The sequence below is a fragment of the Pinus tabuliformis genome, chromosome 4_1 (assembly GCF_031772625.1).
Source record: "Pinus tabuliformis cultivar Carrire ecotype Pingquan chromosome 4_1, CPIR1, whole genome shotgun sequence".
In the NCBI taxonomy this organism is placed as follows: Eukaryota; Viridiplantae; Streptophyta; class Pinopsida; order Pinales; family Pinaceae; genus Pinus; species Pinus tabuliformis.
This window is the reverse complement of record NC_142303.1, coordinates 88,126,537-88,147,195: the sequence shown is the minus strand read 5'-3', so window position 1 is coordinate 88,147,195 and position 20,659 is coordinate 88,126,537. Positions and strand designations below refer to the sequence as shown.

The following is a 20,659-nucleotide window of genomic DNA, read 5'->3' as shown; positions in this document are numbered from 1 at the left end:
CATAAGAAAATATTGTAACATCATCACTGAGGGGAACAACTAGAAATGTAAGAACATGGAGGGACGCAATTAAGGATGCTACAATAACTGGCTCGAATGTTGGGATTCCAACTAGCACCACATTCACTTATTTCATTTACTCCCACCCTTTTCACTTGTGAAAAATAGGTTGCGATTCAACTGAAAAGTCAACAACTGGATTGGGATCTGCATCACCAATAAATCGTTCAAGGTCAGCTAGGGGTGGCTAAGTGGAATGTAGCTACAGGCACCGAACTTCATAAAGTAGTGAAGGTAGGAAGATAGAAGAGTCTAAGCTATAAATAATGAGTTTGAAATGGTGCTTTCAACTTGCTTATTGTACCTAAAGACACCCATTTTGAAGAAATTCAGGAGCAGCAGTACAATTACTTCAACTCAAAATGCAGGAGCAGTAGTACAGTTACTTCAACGATTATGGAGAGCTCTTTGCCTTGAACGATATATAAGTCATTGTGGAATGCAATTGAAATTGAAATTGAACTGAAATTGAATGAGAAGAGAGCCCATAGACTTGAGTTCCATTTTGGTTGTCAGTAGAATCTTAGCATCATTTTCTAAGAGATATCTTGCTTGAATTTACATTTCTCAGACTTCTTGGATTGATTATGGTAAAAAACAATGAGATTGTTTTTCAACCTTAACTCTGACAGACAGTCAGAAGTAACAGTAACAGCTATACAGAAAAGTTTGTAGCAGTTATTATTAAGTTTTCTTACCTGGTAAGAAACTTCGGGAATATGCCAAACATTATTATACAAATCACAACCATTATTATACTAATCACAACCAGTAGAGCTCTGAGATATGCCACACCTCTTGTGGTTTCTTCTTCCACCTGAAGCGAACATTTTTGTATACATTGCAGGATAAGAGGATGGTCTTTCATCAATGCAAATATTAGTTGTATGAACACTTTACAGAAAAGAGACCATAAGCCCAATTTCAAAAAACTTGAAACCCAATTCCATGATTAACAAATGAACTAACCATGATATCAATTCAATTCAAACGTGTAATCTATCTACAACTGAGAACAAATTGAGAGAAATAAATATATTGAAAGAGGAAAAATATAAAATAATAAGAATACAATGAGTAACACACATACAAAACATAAACCATAATGCCAATTCATGAAATCTTTCTTACAAGCGAACATAAAGAAGCTTCACTCCAAATAAATAAAAGAAACTAAACTTGGTACCAATGCAAATGTGAACTTTATTTGCAGAATAAACAACATAACAAAGACCAAATGAAAGTAGAAAAGATAGATTATGTTAGATGGGTTAGCACTTTACAATGAAAAAGATAGATTATGTTAGATGGGTCAGCACTTTACAACGAAAAATGAAGCTATCAAAATTAAAATACCATCTAAAAATACATATAGAACAACAACCATAAGCTTATGTCCTGAAAACTTCCAAACACATTAATAAAGAGAAACACAACTCCTTGATCAAAATATAAGCATAAAATTGGTATCAATGTGAATGCATAAAATTAATATACCAACTAAAAATACATATAAAACAACAACCATAAGCCTATGTCCTGAAAACTTTCAAACGCATTAATAAAGAGAAACTCAACTCCTTGATCAAAATATGAGCATAACATTGGTATCAATGCGAATGAATAATCTATTTTCTGCCTAATCATAAAATATCAGAATGAATGCTACAAGAAAACCAAAAGAAGAAACATGTGTACCAACTTCAGACTCGTGGGTGCTCATGCCTTGATTGCATGCAACCCACGTTGCAATAAGATTATGAAACTGGCCCACGTTGCAATAAGATTATGAACCGCTTCTTTGGGCTCAGTGGATCGATAGAAGTACTTGAAATTGTGCGCACCCCCAAATCAGAAGATCGAAATATGCCGAAGGGAACATTGGAGGTACTACTGGTCAGCGCCCAGGGGCTGGAGAACACTGATTTTCTCTGTAATATTCTCGGCTTTTCTTTTTCTTTAAACTAGAAAACTACCGTGGAAGTTTCTTTCAGAGAAATTTCGTTGAGAATTAATGGATCCTTCTTCTTATATTTGTGTATGGCATCTCAGTAAACCAGACTCTGTAGCGTTGTCAACCTCACAGGATTAAATTGGACAGTTTCTAGGTCAAATACTCGAAAACATTTACATTGAGCTAACCCTAGATCTTCCCTCCCTTATGTTAAAATAATTATGCTATTCAGCCGGATTTGGATCCAATCATTATTTTTCTAATTGAATTTGAATTATTGTGCATTAATCTGCATCCCCGATTTGGCTGATAAATTCATCGTGGCTGCAGGTCAAATGGACCCTTACTGCCTCATGAAATGCAGAACTCAGCAACAAAAGAGCAGCGTAGCATCCAGTCAGTTACATAATTCTGTGCCGCCCTTTCAGTTATACAATTCTGTTTCTGGCTTTTTGCTTTAAAGGATTTGGTTATAAACCCTGAATTCCCTTATATCGCTATTTCTTTAACACTGAGAAATTGTTACAGATGCAGGCAGGAATCCTGAGTGGAACGAGAAATTCGTGTTTAATGTATCAAAAGGGGTTTCTGATCTCGTCATCAGAATAATGGACAAGGATGCTTTCTCCGCCGATGACTTTGTTGGAGAAGCAAGGTAAGAGGAATGGCTTAATCAACAACTGGAATTGGAACTATATCTCGATATGGAAGGTATGCGCCTGGAATTATATATGCTGGTGGCTTTGCTGGGACTGGCTTTGGATCTTATCTATATACTGATACTGCTGGTAGTGTTGGATAAGCTGATGCTGGTACTGGATCTGGATAACGAAGGTTATAATCTGGATATCAATCACGAACATCTGAATCACGATCTAGATCTAAAACTGCGGGATATGCTATTAAAGATGCGTATATGGGACTCATACAAGTGTAGTATGCCTCACCTCGATTATTTTGACAGTAAAATTCAAAAGAGTAGGAAGGCCTCTGCCTCCGACATGGGCATCTACGTCAATGTTCAAGTGCTCAAACCGAACTTCTATCGTTGGCATCGCAATCCCAACTCTGTGCAACTGAAAAATTGCCTCCATCATTGCAATTCCATGACATTAGTATAATTTCATCATTGCAGAAAGCTCAAACTTGACGTCAGATATTCTGCTTTACCTGTCAATCCTCTGTATGAGCTTCGTCCAGAAGCACTCGTTGTCCACTTCGGCCACCTACAGCACTATTGAAACTCCTGGTCTCTGCAACTTTGATCATAAGTTGGGAGCTTCTCAAGAGCAGCCCATTTGAGGGCCTCTTCATCGTCCTCTGCGTGGATGCTCCTTCTACTGAAAGACCCAGAACAATAAGATGCAGCGTAGCCTTCCATAAGCTTGGTGGTAAAGACACCTAGTGATTTGGTGGTAAAGACAGCGAGTGACGAGTGGTCAACATGCACATACCAGCCTAGCTAAGTGATATTGCCTCCAAGATCAGTTCGCATAGCATTTAATTTCTTCGACTAATGCTAGCATTAATTTACCTTTAGTTTACCTTCTCTAAAATGTGATGGGAACACATCAATATAACATATGTTTCGGCCTCCCCGCGCCTCGGGAAGAGGCCAAATAAGACTGTAAAACAAATTTCGTAAGTTTAAAACTTAGGTTATTTGCCATACAGATTAGCCCACTTAGGTTATTTGCCATACATTTGCCATATGGATTAGCCCAGATTAATGCTAACAAGACATTTTTGATTACTATAGTCCCAACCACCTGTCAGCAGGGACTAATGAGGCAAAAACATAGTTAATGATTTCGATTCTAACTAAAATAAAATAAAATTAAACATATACACAAATGAAGTCCTTCATTTAAACATGTGTTTCACCTTCGTCTTTTAATATATGGGGTAAATGAAATATTGGGTAAATTAAAAACTAATGTATAATGCGTATTTAAAAGTACATCCATCCTGTGTAATAATTATATTCAAATTGAACAAGCTCACAATGAATCAATATAGGCAATCCCATGTACTTGTTCCTTTCGATTACATCGATTACATAATTTATACATGTAAACTAAAGCAAGAACATATATATATATATACTTTCATTCAAACATGTGTTTCACTTAGCTTTTAATGTGCGGGACAAATGAAAAATTTATAAAATGTAATCTAATTCACATGATACTTTTTTAAAATGGATTCATGTTTAGGTCATGAAACATATATAATTTAGGAAATGACAATCATCAAAGTTAATATGTCATTACATGGAGAACTATTGACATGATGATCTTTTCATGCATTATGTACTATTCATATTATTTGAATCCGTGGTTCTTACATCTAATTAAATTGTACTAACGGTCCACCACATAATGGTGACTTTATATTTCCCCTTATTCCAATCTTTTTTTGGGGAGATTCTCTTTATATATGACCATTACTTTATTCTTGCCACATGTTCTATTTGGATAAATATCAAATTATTTTTAAACTTTCATTAACAATCTTAATTATTGTTGACCTTGAACTAGTCTCTCTCTTGATTTTTGTTAACCTTGAACTATTTGATAGGGTGTTCTTAAACCTTATCCATCACCTCCTTTCTTCATGATCCAAGTGGATATTGGTAGCTAGCCGCCTATTCCACTTAGACCCCCACTATTGTTACTTTCGGTTTCCTTGATTGTAGCACAATTTACTATTTTTGGTAGTTTTTTGGGTTATAAACTTCTGGAGCCATTTTCAGGCCCTAAACAATGTTTTTATTTTAATTCAAGAAAATGGGCAGACATACAACCGCAATGTTGAAATATGAAACAAGAAAATCCTAATTTAATTTTGTCCTTGAATTAAATTGTAATTCTAATTCTCACAGCAACTTGTAATAGTTAACTAAGTTAATTTGGCTTAGTTGTTTCGAATTGGGAGTCTATATAGAGTCATGTAGAGTGGTTCATATATTTTAGGGGCCCAGGTTGAGTTTTTTTTAGTTGTAATTATTTAATTCAGTTTAACTGAGTTAAATTCAGTTAAACTAGTTCCAACAGATGGAGGAATTAGTGGGAGATCTAGTAGTCGCGTGTAAAATGTAGTAGTGGGGTGTAACTAACATTTCTCAACCAGTAAATTGAAGATTCACTCATAATTAACGCATGCATGTCAGATCAGAGAAAGACCCAATTGAGATTAGAGTTTAGGGATAATGTACTATCAGTTGTATTATCATCTGAATTGTACAGATGGTGCATTGCACAATTATGGATGAGGAATTTCCCAATTAAATATGGGTTAATTCCCTAGGAAATTGCACAAGGAAATATGAGCTTGGTAGGCTGCACATTTGGCTAAGTATTGGCTGGAGCTTGTTTGTGAAGCAATGAGATAGATTGAGATTGTGTAGAGGTTGCTCAGGCTTGAGCAAAGCATTGTAATATTCTCATATTTTCGGATTAATGTAATATATAGAAGGAGTTTTTAGCTGTGGATTTCCCCATAAAATTATTGTGTTATGTGTGATTGAATTCTTTCTCTTTTATGCTTTGCGATTTCATCGACCATTTATTGTTTTCGCTGATGAGTAGAGTAGATTCAAGTCAATTGTTTTAGCATATTACAATATGCAGTTTGAATCTACAAGGAATTTAAACATGGTATCAGAGTTGAAATCACTATAGAAGAGGAGAATATGAGTTTTATTTTTGCAGAAGAAATCAAATTTGGAGTATCATACTTCAGAGCCAACAGGTTGTCGTTCTACGAAGTGACACTCGAATATGCCCTTGAGGGTAGTTCAAACTATATTTCTTGGAAGGTTAGGATGGAGGCAATGTTGGAAGGTAGTGAGCTTAAGGAATTCATAGGCAAAGGCATTCCTAAGTGAGTTGATGCTCAGGATCTTCGAGAGTGGAGAAAGTTTGTGGGAAAGTGAGAAGGATTATCCTAGAAGGAGTTCGAGATCATATTGTCTTGAACCTCCATGGTAAGGAAAATCCATTTGTAATATAGAAGGCCTTGACGAACCTATTTCAAAATAACAGTGACCACAGGAAGATGGCATTAAAGGAAAAGCTCAGAAAAATCAAGATGGAGAAGGGTGACACAATACCGAAGTACTTGACCAAGTTCACCCAATGTCGAAATGATCTTTGAAGTGTTTGTGTTATATTTTTTGAAGATGATATGGTGAGCCTAACACGTCTAGGAATTCTAAAGAGCTGGCACAACTACCAGGACTTAGTTAATGGGAGGGAGAAGCTACCAGAGTGGGAGTGATTGTGGTCTGATCTAGTACAAGAAGAGATTCGGCAGAACACCAGAGATGGATCTTCATCCAAGCATGATGAGGAGAAGAATTATGCCTTAGCTTGAAAGGTGAAGAAAGGGAAGGGTAATTCATCCCATCCCAAATCAGATTCTGGTCAGGAAACAAGAAGAAGGACATGTCGAAGATTAAATGTTTCACTATGCCACAAAGTGTTCGCATAAGAAGGCTGGTAAGAATCCCTTAGGAGGAGCGATAGGTGAAGCTCTTGCTTCACAATTCAAACTAGATTTCACCCTCCTCGCTTACATGGTAACATTAGTGATGAGTAGTGTGTGGTACCTTGATAGTGGAGCCTCATTCCATATGACCGGAAAAATAGATTTCTTTAGTGACTTGGAGGAGAAGGACCTCCAGATGCACATCAAGATTGGATATGATGAGAGGTATAGCGCGATCGACAATGGTACGGTTACCTTTCAAAGGGAGTCTGGTACTCCTCTAACATTAAAAAATGTCATGTATGTTCCGGGGTTGAAGAAGAATTTGGTTTCAGTTGTCATGTTGGAGGATCGTGGCTACAATGTGATATTTAGTAAGGGAATGGTTTTCCTTCGTCTCATAGCCTCAGGAAAAGTGAAGCAGATCAGGGTTTAGGTGAATAACCTCTACAAATTAGATATAGAAGACTGCGATGCTTTGAGAACTAAAGCAGAGAAGGTGCAAAGTCGAGACATCAGTGAGTTGTGGCATAGAATATTGGGTCACTTGCACCACATAGCCTTGAAGATCATGCAACAAATTTCTATAGGATTTCCCAAGGGTACACTAGAGAATAAAGACACATGTAAGGGGTGTACATTGGGGAAGTACACCAAAGCTTCCTTTCATGATAAAGACAATAGATCATAAGTGATCCTTGATCAAGTTCACTCGGATGTGAGTGAACCATTCTCGATAGCATCCACAGACAAGCATATGTATTATGTAATATTTGTTGATGTTTTTTCTCGTAAGTGTTGGATTTTATTCATTCAAAAGAAATATCAGACATTCGCTAAATTTTGTGAATTTAAAGCACTTGTCGAGAAAGATAATGGCGGGAAAGTTAAAGCTCTCAGAAGCGATAACGATGGAGAATATGTGTTGAATGAATTCAAGAAATTATGTGCATCAGAAGGCATTCAACGAGAGTTAATAGCACCTCATAACCCATAGAAGAATGGGGTGGCTGAAAGGAAGAACAAAAGTATTTTGGGAATAGCATGGGCGATGTTACGTGATCAAGGCCTACCATTGCACTTGTGGGTTAAAGCATGCAACACAATTGTTTATTTGTAGAACACAAGCCCTCATCAAATTATCAGGATGAGTGCACCAGAAAAAGTTTTTTCAGGTAAGAAACCAGATGTGACACACTTCAGGATCTTTGGTTCATCAGTCTATTGTCATGTTACCAAGGATGCACGGAAAAAGCTAGAGCCAACAGTTAAGTTGGGCATATTTGTGGGGTACACTGATACACCTTACAACTATCGAGTGTACCTACCATCAAACAGGATGATAATGGTTCTTAGACATGTGAAGTTTGATGGATAAAAGGCCATGAGATGCTCCCTTGAGAGGGAGCTTTAGTTACATGTAGATGAGGAGATTTTAGCTCTAAAGGAGGAACCTTAGGATGATGTGGAGCAACCACATGCAGAGGATAAGATAGTGGAAGAACCTACTCATGCAGAGACTTCTAGAGATGAAAGTAAGAGCACCAGAGAGGATGACAGATTGATGCATGATGCTAGAGAGAATGTGGGAGCATCCACATCACAGCACAGGCAGAGGATGTCACTAGATCGGTACACTGGCTACATGGCTCTGATGGGTGAGAGTGTAGATGTTGAGCCATCCTCATTCAAGGAAGAAGTGCAGCAACTAGTATGGGTTGATGCCATCATTGAGGAGTATGACTCCATTATCAGAAACAATATTTAGAAAGTGGTCCCAAGACTAGAAGACAAGTTAGTGGTGAGTTCTAGATGGATTTACAAGGTAAAGCAAGCAGAAGATAGGAGTGTGGAGAAACACAAGGCCATATTTGTGGCCAGAGGGTTCTCTTAGGTGGAGGGAACTGATTATGAGGATACCTTTGATCTAGTAGTAAGATACTTGTCAATCAAATCTATTCTTGCACTCTCAGCACAGATGGGATGGAAGATACATCATATGGATGTGAAGACAACATTCCTCAATGACATGATTGAGGAAGAGGTGTATATTGAGAAGTCAGAAGGATTTGAGACCTTTAATAGAGAGTCACATGTGTGTAGACTCAAACGAGTGTTATATGGACTAAAACAAGCACCCCATGTGTTATAGCTCCAAATCTCACTCTTATGGTTTGTGATGTTGTACTCATGGCCTAGGGCAACCCCTCCTTCCAGACCTGGTCCTCAAATTTAAAAAACAGTGTTTTATCCCTTATACGTGACATTGCCCTAAGTTAAACGCGTGTATACGCGGGTCTGTGTATACCCAACCCGCGTATATGTATTAAAACACTTAAAAAAATATAAAATTCCGTATTTTCAGGTGGAGATCGCAGGTTTTACCTGCTGATCACCTGTTAGTGCTCGTGGCCCAACTGTTCCCAACCAACTCCCAACTAAAAAACTACTTCGGGAGAGGTATAAAAAGACCTCAAAGGGAAGGCCTAAAGGAGGAGAGAAGAAAAAGAAAGGTTATTATGCTAAGATTTTTCCCCTGACCAGGTCTGAAGTCCCTTGTGCCTTCTACACTTCCCCCATTTGTACAGGAAACTCTTGTTTCCTTGTGTGTTGATGTTCATCCATTACTTGTGACATCATGGAGAGAGTCATGGAAGGAGTTTGTTAGAGGCTTGAGGCTGGAATGGATCCGGAAGGAAGCTTTGCGTGGAGCCTGCTGAAGGTGACTCAGGTGAAAATATTCCTTTTTATGTAATTTATTTGTCTATAATAAAAGAAACACATGTGTTGGTTCCCGAAATGAATCCTCTTTATGTTAATGATATTCATGTTTAGAATTCATATGTAAATGGTTGTTTGGATTTCATAACTAACTACCTTTATTTATAACATGAAGATGGTTTCTTTATAAGGTTTTGTCCATATACTGCTGTGTTCTTTGGAATTGGTTGTTTTGCAGGACAAAAGAAAAGAAGGGAACTCCAAGAAGGGTTTGGACCCTAAGGGCCTTCTCGAACGTAGGACCTAAGGTACGTACCCTTTACAATAGAATTTGCTTATAATAGCATAATGGCTGTGTGAATGTGTGCTTATTTGAATAGACAACTTTCAGTCTGCTAGGGTTTCAACCCAAAAAGCCCTAGGGGAACATTTCCCTCAATCACCGTGCTTGGTACACCAGAATTGGGATTCACCAAAAGTGAAGCACATGAGAACCTTTACCATATTGTGGTTGAAGGTAAATTGTTGATTATATTATTATATGTCGATGATTTGATTCTAACAGGTGGTGAGAAGATGATAAAATATTGCAAAGAGGATCTTGCAAGAGAATTTGAGATGAAGGACGTGGGGCTCATGCATTAATTTCTTAGTATGGATGTATGGCAAGGAGATGAGGAACTATTTTTCTCTCTTTGAAGTATGCCAACAAGATACTGAGGAAGTTCCACATGGAAAGAAACAAACCCAAGGAGACTCCTCTAGCGGGTAATTAGAGGAAGGAAGATGTTATTTCAGGTGAAGTAGTGGAGGCTACTATTTATAGATAGCTTTTGGGTTCACTTATGTATTTGGTGAACACACGACCGAACAAATGTTTTGCATTTAACAAACTTAGTCAATTCATGGTTAAGCCAATCAAAATTTATTGGAAGATAGCTAAACATGTGTTGAGATAACTCAGAGGGACCACTCAGTTTGGCCTTTGGTATAGATGGATAGAGGGAGTGAAGATTCAAGGCTTCATAGATGTAGATTGCGCAAGGAGTCCATCTGATAGGAAGAGCACATCAGGAGGAATCTTCAATATTGGGTCAACAACAATTTCTTGGTACAACATGAAGCAGAGATCAGTTTCACTCAATTCAGTAGAAGCAAAGTACATGGCCGCTAGTCAAGCAACTTGTGAGGTTATTTGGATGAGGAAGATCCTTGTTGGGTTATTTCGTTAGCCAATGGATCCTACAACGATTTATTGTGATAATTAGAGTTGTATCAAACTCTTTGAGAATCTAGCTTTTCATGATCGGTCCAAGCATATCGACATCCCATATCACCATTTATGAGATTGTGTATAAAGGAGAATCATGTTGTTGGAATACATTCCTACAAAGGAGCAAGTTGCAGATATTTTGACAAAGGCATTGTCAAGATACAAATTCAAGTTTCGTAGAGGCAAGATCGGGGTAGCAAATAATCCCTTTCTTTTTAGAGGGAGTGTTGAAAAGTGCAATAAGAAAATCCTAATTTAATTTTATCCTTGAATTAAATTAGGAATTAAATTGTAATTCTAATTCTCATAGCAACTTGTAATAGTTAACTAAGTTAATTTGACTTAGTTGGCTCAATTAATTCGATTTGGGAGTCTATCTAGAGTCATGTAAAGTGGTCCCTAAATTTTAGTGGCCCGGTTTGATTTCTTTTGAGTTGTAATTATTTAACTCAGTTAAAACTGATGGAGGAATTACTGGGAGATCCATTAGTGGGGTGTAACCAACATTGCTCAACCAGTAAACTGAAGATTCACTCATAATTAAATCATGCATGTCAGATCAGAGAAATACCCACTTGAGATTAGAGTTCAGGGATAGTGTACCATCAGTTGTATAATCATCTGAATTGTACAAATGGTGCATGCAATCAGAGGAAGGCCTATGATGGATTGTGTAGTTTTGGATGAGGAATTTCCCAATTAAATATGGGCTAATTCCCTAGGAAATTGAGCAAGGAAATAAGAGCTTGGTAAGCAACATATTTGGCTAAGTATTGGTTGGAGATTGTTTGTGAAACAGTGAGATAGATTGAGATTGTACAAAGGTTGCTCAGGTTTGAGAAAAGCATTGTAATCTTCTCATATTTTCGGATTAATGCAATATACAAATAGAAGGGGCTTTTAGGTGTGGATTTCCCCAGAAAATTATTGTGTTATGTGTGATTGAATTATTTCTCTTTTATGCTTTTTGATTTCATCAATTGTTTATTATTTCCGCTAATGAGTAGAGTAGATTCAAGTTAATTGTTTTAGCATATTACAATTTGCAGTTTTAATCTAAAAGGAATTTCTATACGTAGGCAAGGGCTTGTAGTCGAAAGTTGTTTTCCTTGGACAGATCTTTCTAACGAGGTATTGTAGCCATCAAACAAAGATCATATACGAAAGTTACGACCCTATAAAATTGATGTACCAACTAACTCCAATGGGGCCCACAACTTTTGGCGCCTCATCTCCTAGGTTCAAGTTTTTGGACATTTAGGGTTTTCTATTATTTCTCAATAATAGAAAGGCCCCCAAGCCTCACTGTAACACAGTTTAGAAGGTAAACAACCGCCAAATATCTTCTCAGAGATAAGCTACCATAGCTCGAGCTAGTTTATTTTCATTTTGCATGAAACAATTTTAGTACTTTATCAATAATAAATTAAAATTTTATTTTCATTGTAGCTCTATATTTTTATTTATATCTATATTTCATTTCATTCCTGCATAAATCTATATCACTTTATCCATCCATTCCTCCTTTTAATTATTTATAAATATTTTTCCATCTATATTTTATTAATTATTCATGTTTCTAGACCTGATAAAAACCGATATCACTTTATCAATCCATTACTCCTTTTTAGTTATTTATAAATATTATTCAATCTATATTTTATTAATGGTTCATGTTTATAGAGAATTTAAAAAAAATTGTTTGCATGTTTATGAATAATATAACCACCCATCCACATAGGATTTCTTTAAAAGTATATCAATTTTATAAAATATCCAATCAATTCTCACACTAAATAGATGAATAGAATTCAAACATTACATACCAAAAATATAAAATAGATGTCGATCATAATCATAAAGTAAGTCAATTAAATTTTGAAAATACAATCAACAAAAAAGTATTCCACATTATAATAGGTCTTTAATCAAGTATATTAATTATCCCACATTACAATATGCATGTAACCAAATATCGTATTCTCATAAAATTTTGAAAGATTTATATCCTAAATTTCATGGTGAAAGCTAGGAAGATGTAATAAAATAATTACATGTAATAAAATTCAAAGTATATTTACCACAATTTTTTTAATATAAATATTATGTTTTCATTAAATATTATTTTTTCATTTTTGTTTATAAGATTTATGGGAAAAAAATTCAGAAATAAAAATATAAGATAAAATAATTATATTAATGATATTTAAAAATTATATTTATTTTTTCCAGGAATTTTAAATAGATAGTGATGGATTGTATTGTTAAGCTATTTCGTGATGTGAAGGTTACCATTTCAAAATTTTATGGATAAAAATTGAGTCATGTTAAGGGGTAGTGTGGCCGAGACTAACTATTATCTTTGAGTGATTTTGACAACTTATATATTCCTAAATCATAGTTTTTTAGACCAAAAATTAAACCTATAATCATCTCAAAACTCAAAACACCTTAACCAAAAAAAATTACAACTATTTAAAATAAATATCATTAATTTTCCATATATATTGACCACTAAACTTTTTAAATTTAGAAAATGTTATCATGCTTCTCATTCTATATTTATTTATAAAAAAATAAAAACTAAACTTATCTATTAATCAACAAAATTCACAAAATTCCATTTATGAATGTGTATGAAATAAACCATTTACAAACACCCTATTCACATCCTAATTATAATAATAGTGACCATACATACTGTCGTGAATTACTTATATCCTTAAAAGACTCTCAGAAACGAGATTTATCGAGTCATGAAAATAAGAACGTTTGTACTTCATTTTTAGCTCATGATTTCTCTTTGATGGTTCATAAAGCACTACGGAATGGTTTTTTTCTTCCAAAGAAAAAAAAAAAAAAAAAAAAAAATCATAGAAAAATATAGATTATTTTTTTTAAATAATAAAATAAATCTAAATTTAAATACCATAAATTTATAATTAATAAAAGAGATGTTGGTCTAGAGTATACTCTCAAACTGCTTCTATTTGATTAATATCTCGTCTTCCTCAGATGTAAGGAAACAAGTTACATGCCCAAGACCTAGAAGCATCTGGTAGGAGTGAAAGCCTGCCCCCTTACATACCACTAGCGGGTTATTCTAGGTGGCGTGGTTTTCCTTGAATAATGGTGATGAGTCAGCCTACATTCACAGTTAGCAGCTAGAGATGGTTTTCCTCACTGTTGGTTTGAAAATTGAGTTATGATAGGTTTTCCCACCCTATAAAAAAATAAGTTGATATGTAGGGAAGAACCATAGTTGGTTTCGATTTCGAATTTGGTGGTGTTCATTTTCGAGTAGTTAGGGTTATGGTTGGCATTTTTCTTGTTTTGTCCTGGATTTCTACATACTTTTTCTGTAGATTGGCGAGATTTGGGGGAGTTCAGTGATGAGTGCCTCGAAAGGGGGGGAAGTCCCCCCTCCTTTTGAAATATTGCAGATGCCGGAAAATCTAAGATGACTAGCCAAAAAGATAATCAAGCAAGTGGTAGTGGATCTCATGAGGAAATTCCAATAACAAGTGCACAATGACACACTAATTTAAGGGAAAATGCATTTCTAAGGTGACTCACAATCCAAAATTCATTATTCCTCCCAAATTTTTGGAGGATCATCATGGACAGATAAAGGACAACCCTTTTATTTATAAATTTGTGGGAGAATAGCCGAGTGAAAAATAATTAGAGAGATGGATCAAGTAGAAATTGCAGCCACGAGGGGAGATTGACCTATGTCTAGGCCCGAAAGGATTTTTTACTGTAATTTTTCCGATATAGAGGACAAGAAGCACATTTTAATGGAGGTCCTTACTTCTTCAATAATGCGGGCCTGTATATGTAACACTAAGAGTAATGTTTTAACCTAGACAAAGAAGAGTTCTTGGTGGCCCCGGTTGGCGTAAGACTCTACACTCTTCCTACCGATTTTTGGATTCCTGAAATTTTGGAAAGCATTGGGAATGTTGTGGGTACATTTGTCAAAGTGTTGGAAGTAACCAAGAAGGGTAGAAATATGTCTTATGCTAGATTATGCTTATATGTGAATCTATCACAACCACTGCCAGAATCGATTGACCTCGATTACTAGGGCGACATTTGGACTCAGACACTCAACAACTAGAACATACTGTTTCGTTGTAGGTATTGTCATGAAAACATTCATTTATTATACCTGTCGCTGGCAAGATATAACATATTCCGTTTTTCATTGACTTGCTATTAGTTCTTCTTTGAATAATTTTTTTTAAAGTTTATACAAAGTTTAACATTATGAAATGAAATTTATTATTTTTAAATAAAATTTAAATTAATTTATTTCAAATATTATTGGGTCAAATGTTTCATCTCTTGTTTTGTAATGATGACAGAAACTAACTTCAATGCACTGCACCATTAATTACTAATTACTATTGTATAATCCACTTTATTTTTAATATTTATTAAAATATACACTAGTATCATGCATTTCTCCCAACTTTTTAACCTCTTATAAAAAAAATTCTCATCATATTCATATTCTCTATACAAGTAAGATGAGTATATATACACAATGCATCCATGTCGATGTAACATCTCCACTTATTAGGGTAAAAGCGGAAAGACAGTTGATTATGACACGTCATCAAGAATTAAACAACATCATAGAAGGTGGCTACACAAAAGTTATAACATACACTTTAATTATTATTTATACTAACCAGAAGACTTTTAAATTTTAATTTAAAAATGAATTATTGATACCATTATCAACATGATTCCCCTTGTGTGTGGAAAGTGATATGGTTATATAAGGAGACAAAGTATAAGAAGTCCTAAGTCCCAATCTTGGCGTGTCCCTTTTTTTGGTGTGTCTCTTTTTTTATTGAGTTGGAGTGGATATTTATTTGTTAAGGGTTGTTGTTTTTTATTTTCTTTATTTTGTTTGTTAATTAATTTTTGATGTTAAATTTAATTTTGATTTTGTTAAAGAGTAATTAGATTCATTTTATTTTTTTTATTAAATGATAAAAATAAAAATAATTTAATTTTAATGTCATCATGAAATTACATATCAAACTGGTGTATCAGACTTTTTAGTTTTTTTTTTTAGTTTAAGAGACAACGATCTTTCTCCATGTAACAATTTCACTATTAAAGTCTATTAAAGTGCACACACTCTACCCCACTTTAGATTTGAAGCAATAACCTCTTATGAGAAAATACATGTTCCTAATCGTTAGACCCACTCAAATTATTCATAGTACCTAATTTATGGACTAGTAGAATTTACCCATAACATTTGATATGCTGACTTGCATTATAAAATGTCTGAATCAACTTATTCTTTACTTAGCTTAGTTAAATTAATTAAAATTAATCAATATACTTTTAATAAAATATTTCTGAAATTAAATCTCTTATTAAATATGTGCTTGTTTTGTTTGTCTTATTTGCTTAGTTTTACACCTTATACCTAAAAATACTCAACTCTGTAATCACTACAACTACATATTTGATTGACACTGGTACAAATTTCATCCTTTTCCATCTTCAAACTAATAATTTAGGTTAGTGTATCTTGCACCGTGCATGTATTTCACATTTGAGTCCATTCATTTTACTTATTAGGAAAACCCTTAATATGCATTTCTCATATTTGTTCCACCTAAGGTGACATTTAGGCATGAGGATTCACATAAAGTTGAAGTGTTAAGAGGATTTGTTTTATTTTATTGTTAAGTGTCATGAGCATGCATAAGGGTTTATAGCTTAGGTGATAGGGTGGACTATTTGTCTTCCTATCTAATTGGGTTCAATTTTCACAAGTGTCATGTTGGCTTACGATAGGCTAGAAGGGTAAATAACCTATGGGATAGAGATAATCTTTGATGTGCCTCGAAATACCTCAACCCTTTAAGTCACAAGTTATTTGTATATATGACTTACAAGCTCTTGAATATACTATTGGGTATGGTATAATAATGTTCCTAGATATTTATTTTTAATCTTAACAAAATATAAAACATGTAGATTTTGACTTTAATTATAGCCCCGTTTTTCTTTTCTAATCTCTTGTTTTCCAATTTTACCTATTTTTCTTCTAGTTTTGGTTTCTGGTTTCTACATGTACTTATATAGGCTTCCATTTTGCCAAATCTTCATAGTTTTTTACTTTAATTTAGCTATATTTAAACTAGGCAGAAGGTACTCGCTACTATGTAGCTTGTTTCGTGATTGTATGATTAAGAAGAAGGAACATGTGAGTATTGATCCCATTTCTTATGAGGGTTTTACAAAGGTTAATTCGTGATGTAGTAATACCCGAGGCTGGAATACTCAACCAATAGCTAAATTGGATGATAAAAATAACTTTGCATTTTTAGATGAAATGGAGGAAGAACCGAGCCAAGGTCCACCAAACAACATTCTCATGCTTGAATAACATATGGAATCTAGTCTAGATAAGCAACCATAGAAGTGAAAGACTCCAGATGGAGAAGCAGGGGATAGTTGTTCCAAGAATTTTCTAGATTTTCTAGGCATAGGCGAGGTTTTTCCTCTTTCAAAGTTCAACTATGATGTTATTTATGATGAAGAAAAGTCCGTAGTAAGGATTGTCAGTGACTCGGCAACACAAGATATGGTATAATTGAAAAAGGAACATAGGGAGACTTATGTGAAGGCCTACATTCACTAGAAGACAAAAGAACGCCAAATATCCATTGACTCTAATGTGGCTTGCACAGTTCATGAAATTAAAGAGAAAGGTAAGGAATTATTATTGAAATACCTAGCTAGGGATTCTAAATGTAAGGGGCATAAAACGTCTAAGGATCTTTTGAAAGATAATGGGGAAGAATTAATAAATTTTGGCAAGTAATTATCATCTCTATGTTTTCACTCCCCCTCTATAGTCATCTTCATGAATATTCTTTCTTGGAACGTTCGTAGTATCAATAATAAGGGAAAGCACTGTTATCATCGAGATAGGATACAAAGAGAATTCAGTGGTGGTGATTCTTTAAGAAACCAAACTGCCTTGCAATAAGCTCATTGAAATTTTTCCTACTTGTTGGAAATGTTATGGATTCATGGTCGTTGACGCCCGAGGATATGCTGAGTGGGCTTACAGTTTTGTGGAACTTTGGTGATTATCTTGCAATATGGCTTGGCAATTCAACGAATTTTATCAGGTGGTTTTCGTTATATTGGTTCCAACGAGGTTGTTTCTCTTATGATGGTTTATGGTCCCTCTATGTGGGGAGAAAAAAAAAATTCTAGGACAATATTGTGTTACATTAGTAGTTAATTGGCGGTTCGCTAAGGCTTTTTGGTGGTGATTTTATTCTAATGCATTCCCTTACGAAGAAAAAAGGAGGGCTTCACAAATTAGATCATGAATCTTCCTCATTCAATGGTTTTGTTGATCGTTTGTGTTTAGTTAATGTTCCCACAATTAATGGGACTTTTACATGTAATAATCGTCGAGGGTGTCGCCATCAGGCCTTGAGCTTATCTCGATTTCTGATTCCCCGAATATTCGGCAATCAGGTGGACATTGGCTCAGTCAAATTTTTGACCGAGCCAGTGTCCGTCTGATGCCCAATATTGGGGAATCGCCAATCAAGATAAGGATGTCCGCCATTAGGTAGCAAGTCATATCGATCACTTTTTTGTTTCATAATCAATGATGGATAAGGACATATTTTTGGAGGCAACCTTTCTTGTCTTGTCTTAGACCATTAGCCTATTCGGTTGGAGGTTGGCCTTAAAGAGGCACCAAGAAGAAAACCCTTCTGTCTTAACGATTCTGTTTGGAGGGGCCTAATTTTGTGGATAATGAAAAGGCTTGGTGGAATGAAATTTCTATGTTTGGTAAGAACAAAATGCACTTTTTTCATTTGAAAGTCAAAGCATTGAAGGTAAAAATTATGTTATTGAATTGTGAAGAATTCAGGAATATTTTTGAAGAAAATTCAAAATTGGAAGCTTAGATGCCTAATATCCAAGAACGTATGATATTGGAAGGGAAAACTAAGGAGCTCATTCTTCAAGAAGGCTTTACTTTAAATTAATTAGATTTGCAGCAACAATAAGAGAAAACCTTGTGGTGGCAAAAGTCGCGGGTTCTGTGGTTGAAGGAGGGTGAGAGAAACACAAGTTTATTTTATAAATCTATGCTTCAACAAATATGATTTTCTCTATTTAGGGTCACGATGGAATGTGTAAACTACTACATGAAGAGATAGAAGTGGAACTGATTGATTACCATAGGGGAATTCTTTCAAAGTGGTATTACAATCGACAATCTATGATTAATAACATTTTACGGAGTATCCCTAAGGTTATTATTCAGGAACAAAATGAGGCTTTGATGTGTCCCATATCTTATCAAGAGGTCGAAGCTATATTGATGGGGATGTTAAAGAATAAGTCACCAAGTCCTGATGGTTTCACGACTGATTTTTTTTAATCTTGTTTATCCTTTCTAGGAGGTGAGATTCATGCTATGTTGGAGGAATCTCATTAAACTCAATAATTTTGGTTGCGTCTAAATGCAACCTTGTTTTCTTTCATACCTAAACCTAGAAAATCAAAGGATCTTAGTGGCTTTCACCTTATTTCACTCTGTAATGTTATATATACATGATCTCTATAGTGGTGGTTAATTGTCTCAAGCCTCTATTATCTCTTTTAATATCTCCGGAGCAGATAGGTTTTGTGGAAGGTTGATAGATTTTGGATGGAATCATTGCAACATAGGAGATTATTCATACATTGAAGAACTCAAAACATCCAGTTATTATGATCAAATTAGAAAAGTCCAAAGCTTTTGACTATAATAGGTTGTATTATCTAATGAAAGTTTTAGATGCCTTTGGTTTCTCATGGCATTGGATTTCACGGATTTATTCATTAATCTCCTCCCCCCTTTTTCAATCCTAATCAATGGCTCTCCTTTTGTTACCTTCTCATCTTTGTGTGGACTACAACAGGGAGATCCTTTGTCTCCCTTCCTGTTTATCATGGAAATAGAGGGCCTTGGAGGGTTTATTTCCTTATCCAATTCACAGGGACATATAAAGGGTTTAAGGATATTTGGTGCAAATATTCCAATTATTCACTAACAATTCTTTAATGATTTTTGTTTATTCACACATCCCACTCTCACAAAATTTAATGGAATGAGTTTGTTCTTGCAAAATTTCATGGCACCAACGGGAACTCACATAAATAAGGAAAAAAAAGTATATTTTTCTTCAATTTTCTGTTAAATGTCACTTAACGCGAGTTTTAGTGTTTCGCATAGCTCAGCTTCCCTCCAAATATTTAGGGGTTCCTTTGGATTTGAATATTAAGCATGTAGCATGTTGGCAGGATATGTTGTAAAAAATTCATTCCTGGGTTTCCAATTGGTATTTTCATGCATTAAATATTGCAGGTCATTTGGTTCTAACTAAATCAGTTTTTCAAGCAATCTTGATTTCCCAAATATTTGCTATGACAATTCCAAAGGTTGTTTGTGGTCAACTTAGACCTCTTTGGTGAGGTTTGAATAAGGCTAAGATATGGTCCTTAGGAGCCTAGGAATCACTTGTTAAACACAAGTTGTTAGGAGGATTGGGTTTGTGTGACCCTGAGACTAATTGTAAGGATTTTGGGGTGAAGCTTTGGTGGCATTGGGTGATAGGTGGAAATGAACTCTAGAAGAAGATTTGGATGAGGAAGTTTGCTTCATTACCATCTCAAGAAGCTAGATTACATTAGGAGGATGTTATCTTTGGCTCAAGTACTTGGAATTGGGCACATGACAATACAAATGTGGTGCACAAACATGCCGCTTGGGAGATTTTCTCAGGTCACTTGACCCTATTTTGGGAGGAGGTATGGTAGCAGATGTTGTGTTTGAGTGACAAAGAGGTGTTCCAAAATTTACAAGTTTCCGTAACCAATCTTGGTGTTGTGAGAGTTGGTGATTACTGGAAGTAGGAGGCTCATTCTCAATTTTGGAGAGAGTAGAAGAAACAAGAGAATTGGTCGACTTCTTCTGAATATTTACCATGGGATGCTTTCCAGCAGGAAATGGATGAACTATGGATCAGTTGTTATTCTAGTGGATATGATCCAGGGGTTCAATTTAGTGCTCAAAATTTAGTGTGTGATAGAGTTCGAAACCT

General features: G+C 35.2%; 1 protein-coding gene across 1 annotated transcript; it reads left to right on the top strand.

The window, feature by feature from the left end:
* Positions 1–1,867: 1,867 nt before the first annotated feature.
* LOC149174322 (elicitor-responsive protein 3-like) lies at positions 1,868–2,816 on the top strand. Its single transcript, XM_089420800.1, has 4 exons — positions 1,868–1,993; positions 2,345–2,410; positions 2,543–2,669; positions 2,726–2,816. The coding sequence occupies exons 1-4, from the start codon at positions 1,927–1,929 to the stop codon at positions 2,814–2,816; spliced, it is 351 nt and encodes a 116-aa protein (XP_089276926.1). The 5' UTR covers positions 1,868–1,926.
* Positions 2,817–20,659: the final 17,843 nt, after the last annotated feature.

Coding starts and splice junctions, on each gene's coding strand:
- LOC149174322 (XM_089420800.1), top strand. CDS start 1,927: ATGCCGAAGGGAACATTGGAGGTACTACTGGTCAGCGCCCAGGGGCTG. Junction 1,994..2,344: donor GGAGAACACTGATTTTCTCT/GTAATATTCTCG, acceptor TCGTGGCTGCAG/GTCAAATGGACCCTTACTGC. Junction 2,411..2,542: donor AAAGAGCAGCGTAGCATCCA/GTCAGTTACATA, acceptor AAATTGTTACAG/ATGCAGGCAGGAATCCTGAG.